Source organism: Grammomys surdaster, unplaced genomic scaffold, assembly GCF_004785775.1.
Source record: "Grammomys surdaster isolate TR1022 unplaced genomic scaffold, NIH_TR_1.0 126113, whole genome shotgun sequence".
NCBI classification, from domain to species: domain Eukaryota; kingdom Metazoa; phylum Chordata; class Mammalia; order Rodentia; family Muridae; genus Grammomys; species Grammomys surdaster.
Window position 1 is genome coordinate 225,191 of NW_021620921.1, and position 6,000 is coordinate 231,190.

The 6,000-nt window shown below is 38.2% G+C and overlaps 1 protein-coding gene across 5 annotated transcripts in view; it reads left to right on the forward strand.

Annotated features, from left to right (window-relative positions):
• The window catches only part of Snx14 (sorting nexin 14), a 99,221-nt gene that overhangs the window by 45,065 nt on the left and 48,156 nt on the right, over nucleotides 1-6,000 (forward strand). For all 5 annotated transcript variants that reach the window (XM_028756191.1, XM_028756192.1, XM_028756190.1 and 2 more), the window contains 3 exons: nucleotides 2,129-2,261; nucleotides 2,982-3,183; nucleotides 5,701-5,784. In XM_028756191.1, coding sequence (XP_028612024.1) covers nucleotides 2,129-2,261; nucleotides 2,982-3,183; nucleotides 5,701-5,784 — 419 coding nt within the window. The remainder of the gene's footprint in view (nucleotides 1-2,128; nucleotides 2,262-2,981; nucleotides 3,184-5,700; nucleotides 5,785-6,000) is intronic.

The following is a 6,000-nucleotide window of genomic DNA, read 5'->3' on the forward strand; positions in this document are numbered from 1 at the left end:
TTTTAGTTTTTATTTATTTACTTTGCCCCAAGTAAATATAATGGTGTTTCTGTGGATCTAGGCATAATCACAAATGAGACTTGAAAAAAGCTATAGTTCAAAACCTATATCGTTTTATAGTTTATAAATCCTAGAGACTTGGAAGGGCCTGCATACGGTCTAGAAATTTTAGTATTTTTATTTTCATTTGGAAATAATATGATCATCATAGCTTGTAATATCTAAAATTGTTACATTTATTTATTTAGGTTTTTCGAGACAGGGTTTCTCTGTGTAGCCCTGGCTGTCCTGAAACTCACTCTGTAGACCAGGCTGGCCTCGAACTCAGAAATCCGCCTGCCTCTGCCTCCCAAGTGCTGGGATTAAAGGCATGCGCTACCACCGCCTGGCAAATTGTTACTTTTAAAAAACCCTGCATGCTTGCTTTCTAACTGCATGTTTGTTTAGATAAAAATAGTCTAGTTTGTTTCTAGTACTATTTTTGACTTACTAATAGTTTTCTAACTTTAAAATAAGTTTGATTTGTTCTAAAGACAGTGTATGAAGTTATCTTGTTACAGTAAACATGGTACCTTTGAAACGTGATCTATGTTCTTTATATCTCCAGTTGTTGACTTATTTCAGTAGATACTTTTTTTTTTGTACAGGAATAATAGCTTCTATTGAGTTAAATATTCTAAAAAAAGATCAAGTTTTACAATAGTCTCTCGTTGGGTCTTTAGTGGTGGTAGTACTCAAATTTTAAATGAAATAAAAGTTACAGTTTGGTTTACTGAACACAGCATTTGGTTCTTCTTCTTTTTTTTTTTAAGAATTATTTATTTATTTTATATATGAGTACACTGTTGCTGTTTTCAGACACACCAGAAGAGGGCATCGGATCTCATTACAAATGGCTGTGAGCCACCATGTGGTTGCTGGGAATTGAACTCAGGGCCTCTGGAAGAGCAGTCAGTGCTCTTAACCTCTGAGCCATCTCTCCAGCCAGCATTTGGTTCTAATGGATCAATTTTTTGCTGCTTTTGATCTTTCTTTCCTTTTTTCTTTCTAGCTATTTCTGCTTTTGGAAATTCACCTTTGAAAAAAATTATAAAACTAGTATTTAATGTTTATGGCAGAGCTGGCTGCTTGCTTGGGACTATGCCTGCTTTTCTTCTTTCCATCATTGGTAACCTTTCTCCCTGGCATGCGTCTGTCTCCCTCCCTCCCTCCCTCCTTTCCTCCCTCCCTCCCTCCCTCCCTTCCTTCTTCCCTACCTCCTTCCTTCCCTCTTTCTTTCTTTTTTCTTTCTTTCTTTCTTCCTTCCTTCCTTCCTTCCTTCCTTCCTTCCTTCTTTCCTTTCTTTCAGCTTTGCAGTTAAGTGCATTTGTTTTATACCTGATTCCATTTTGAATATGAGATTACAAAACTGAATTTACTTTAGCATTTGTCATAGAGGTGAATTATTTATTTTTCATTACGTTTTATCTGAAAAATGTAATGGGAAGATCATAGTTTTATAATTTTATATTGTAGTATTATTTTAGTGATTTAACACTTCTAAGTCACTGGCTCTCAACCTGTGGGCCATGACCCCTTTGACAAGCCTCTATCTCAAAATATTTACATTACGATTCCTAACAGTAGCAAAGTTACAGTTATGAAGTAGAAATGGAAATAATTTAAAGTGGGGGGGGGTCAGCACAACATGAGGGACTGTATTAGAGGGTCGCAGCATTAGGAAGGTGGAGACCCACTCCTCTAAATAGATGTACAGTTTTAAAAAATTGTTTGATAGATTCATGGATGTGTATATTTTGACAAAATTTTGTGGTAATGAAAACCATATACCACTAGGGGGCTATCTTTCAAAAAATTTAGTTAAGTTAAGGTTTTGAAGTTAGCATTAGCTAAATTTCAAATGTTTGTCACTAAATTTTGTTTCATGTATTTATACGGAGAATTTAAATGTTCTGACAATTTTGGTTCCTGGATATTGAGACTCAATCGGTAACCGAAAGCTCCAAACTTTGTTAATCTTCCTCCAGTTCACTATTTCAAAGCTAGTTAGCCTTTTCTTTGATATTGTGTATAGTAGTAGATGCTGATAATATGCTATGTACCTGATGCATATTTGTTTAATATTTAGAAGCACACAAAAAAGAGGAGAATCATTTGGAATCAGCAGAATAGGTAGCAAAATTAAAGGCGTATTCAAGAGTACCACAATGGAGGGAGCTGTGCTGCCTAATTACGGGGTGGCTGAAGGCGAAGATGACTTTGTAAGTGAAAATTCTTTAGTGAAAAAATTCAGTTTTCTGGTTAATATGCATTAAGTGTGGGGTCTGCTAGCTTATATTCCCTAGCTTTTATTTTCTCCCTTCAGGCTTCCTTTATATGTAAATGTTCATTCTTATCATTACTTTTGTAGTTTCAGTGTACTTACCCCATTAAAAACCATACAAAGAGAGTTGTATCTCAATTAGATAACCTAATTATAAGTTTATAAGTTGTTCCCCACGAGTGTTCTCCATACCTGTGTGGTTCTCCATCCTCCTACATCTCTGCCCTCTCTAGCTCCTCCTCTTCTTTTTTCTCTTCCTCTTCCAACTCCTCTTCCTCTCCTTACTCCTCCCACCTTAGCTCCTCCTATACTTCCCACCATCTCTGGAATGCCCATTCTCTATTTTCTCTTATATCTGACCCATAAATGATACGAAACATGGAGTTGATGCTAGGAGTTTGTTCAGTTTAACATTTTTAAAATTAGTCAATTAATTAATTATACATCCAGACCACAGCTTTCTCTCCTTCTTCTCCTCCACTCCCTCTCCTCCTCCCAAGTATAACATTTTATCTTTACTTTTTCTTTAGAAAATTCTATATGACCTAGATTTCTAAGTTAAAAAAATCAAATTGATAGACTATTTGACAGTTATATCTCGTGTGCTGTAGTTTAGGATGTATGAGAAACATCAGTTCACCTTGGTAACTTTTTCCAGATTGAAGAAGGAATTGTAGTGATGGAGGATGACTCTCCAGTAGAAGCTGTGAGCACACCTAACACTCCCCGAAACCTTGCTGCGTGGAAAATCAGCATCCCATACGTAGACTTTTTTGAGGATCCCTCCTCTGAAAGGAAGGAGAAGAAGGAGAGAATTCCTGTGTTTTGCATTGATGTTGAAAGAAACGATAGACGAGCGGGTAAGAGTTCCGAGCCTTTTTAAAATTATTATTAAATGTATTTATTCACTTTACAGCCCAATATCACCCCTTCCTCTCCTCCCAACACTCCTTAATGTAAGTCCTCCCCCTATTTCCCTTAGAAGGGGGAACTCCCCTCTGGATATCAACCCTCCACACACCCCCACCTCACCCACTTCCCGTGCCTCTCACACCCCACCTACTCCCTCACCCCAGGCATCTAGTTCTGAGCCTTCTTAAGATGCCCATGGGTCTGTCTTTACTGAATGTAAACTTGTTGCCTGTAACTATTGATTTCAATTACATGTGAGTGTCCAGAACAAAAAACGGAATGAAAGCTTAGTGATTCCTAGGTTATCTGCCATTAGTTAGCTAATTTGTTCAGCTGACACTCAATGGGGTCCTAAGAGACACCTTACAGCCCAACAAGGAATCTTACATGTACTTCTTTTACTAGTTTGTTTTTTAAGATTTGTTTATTTTTATCTTGTGTGTGAGTTTTGCCTGTACGTGCCTGGCCTGTAACTGGAGTTCTGTGTGGTTGTAAATCACCCTGTGAGTGCTAGGAACCAAACCCAGGTCCTCTGGAAGAGCAGCCAGTGCTCGTAGCCACTAAGCCCTTTCTCGGGTTCCTCTTCTTACTGTTGGTGTCATCACTACTTATTGTACTTAGTTATTATTAATGCATTTCCCCTACACTGACTATTTATCAACTTATTTACCACACTAGTGTGTCTGTGTGGGAGTGGATGGCACATGTGTGGAGGTGGGTCACTTGTGGACGTTGGTTTTCCTCCTGCAATATGGTTCCCAGCTATCAAGCTTAGGTACTGGCTGTCCTGAGCCATCTCTCCAGCCCTTGTATTAAACCAATTTAAACATCATTCCTTTTCCATATTCTTTAAGAAAAGAATTTTAACCATTTTTAAATTAATGTTTTCCATACAATATATTTTGATCATGTTTTTTCCCTCCCGCATCACCCCACCTTCCTACCCCACCCCCAGTTTGTCAGTGGTTGAGTAGAATAGGCTGAAGCATGATCAGACACAACTCTCCGGAGTGTCTTCCTTTTTGCTGTCTGTCCTTTGGCTGTCTCAGGTGTGGTTGTAATCAAGACGTGAACAGCACTGACCGCACAGTAACCATTGCGCTCAGCTTTGTCGAGCTGGTGCGGCATCCAGTGTAAAAGGGAACACAAAGTCTTACACATTTTGGGTCTGACGAATAGGAACTTAAAGCTCAGGAAGGGGAAGCATCTGTGAGGTAAGAACGGGAACGACAGTGGTTTTTAGACTACGTTAACTGGGTAGCAGCGAAACTAATTCTAGGTCAGGAACACAGAGCACAGAGTCAGGAGCAGATGGTTTTGAGTAGCTGGCTATGATGCTTCCTGTCGTAACTAAGCAGCAGCAGGTTCTTACTCCGTCCAGGTCAGAGGCAGTATTTATTTTATGATAGCTGCTGTCAGTCTTACTGAATAAGCACACAGCAAAGTCATTGTCCTTACTGTAGTCTGATTTGTGTTCAGGGCCTCTTTTGGATTGGCTATATACTTTCGTTACTGATTTTTTTAGACAAACATTTTTAATTTCTATGCTCTATTTTTAAAAATGTGGCCTAATAATTAAAATGTAAACATGGTGTAAAAGTAACTGTTGTCATGAGCATTACAGAGCCCTGCTGTCCATATAATGTGCCCTTAGGAAGCTAAGACCTCCAAAGGAGAAAAGTGTATATTCTTTTCATCATTTCTGCATTTATTTTTTTGGGGAAGGGAAATAGTTTCCAGATCTTATGGGCTGGTGAAATGACTCAGGGTAAAAGAAGGTGCTTGCTGCCAAGCCTGGCAAACCTGTCTTAGAACTCTGGAACCCATGTATGGGAAGAGAAAATTGACTCCCAGAAGCTGTCTTCTGCTTGGGAGGCAGACGCAGAAGCAGAAGCAGGTGGATCTCTGAGTTTGAGACCAGCTTGGTCTACAGAGCGAGTTCCAGAACAACGAGGGCTATACAGAGAAATCCTGTTCTCAAAAAACCAAAAAAAAAAAAGTTTTCCTATGACCTGCACATGTGTGCTATGGCATGACATGTATGTGTATACTAATCAATACACAAAAATAAATAATTTATGATTTTTTTTTTTTTTGGTTTTTCGAGACAGAGTTTCTCTGTGTAGCCCTGGCTGTCCTGGAACTCACTCTGTAGACCAGGCTGGCCTCGAACTCAGAGATCCGCCTGCCTCTGCCTCCCATAATTTATGATTTTTAAAAATAGTAATTGCATACTTTTAAAAGTTCCTGCCAGCTTTATGATTCTGTTATTGAAAAACCTCCTGTTTGACATCATAAAATATGAAATTTATCAATCTCTTCTAGATAATTTAAAATTAAAATATGGAATGAGATATGATAATGTGATAACTAAAATAAATATTGTAATGTAGTACCCTCCACTTTAGTAGTATTAATGTTTTACTTTTTGTAGTGTGTTGAAATTGCTTGTTTTTAATTTACAGTTGGACATGAGCCTGAACATTGGTCTGTCTATAGAAGATATCTTGAATTCTATGTACTTGAATCAAAACTAACAGAATTTCATGGTATGTTGCTCTTTTATAAAAAACATTATATTTCAGCAGTTGGCCTTCTTAAAAGTTCTTACTTCAGATTTTTTTACTTTAAGTGTACCAGTTGATGTTGACAGTTGTATGTAGTTCTGTCGAAAATAAGAATATTGGTTTTCGGGGGCTGGAGAGATGGCTCAGTGGTTAAGAGCACTGACTGCACTTCCAGAGGTCCTGAGTTCAAATCCCAGC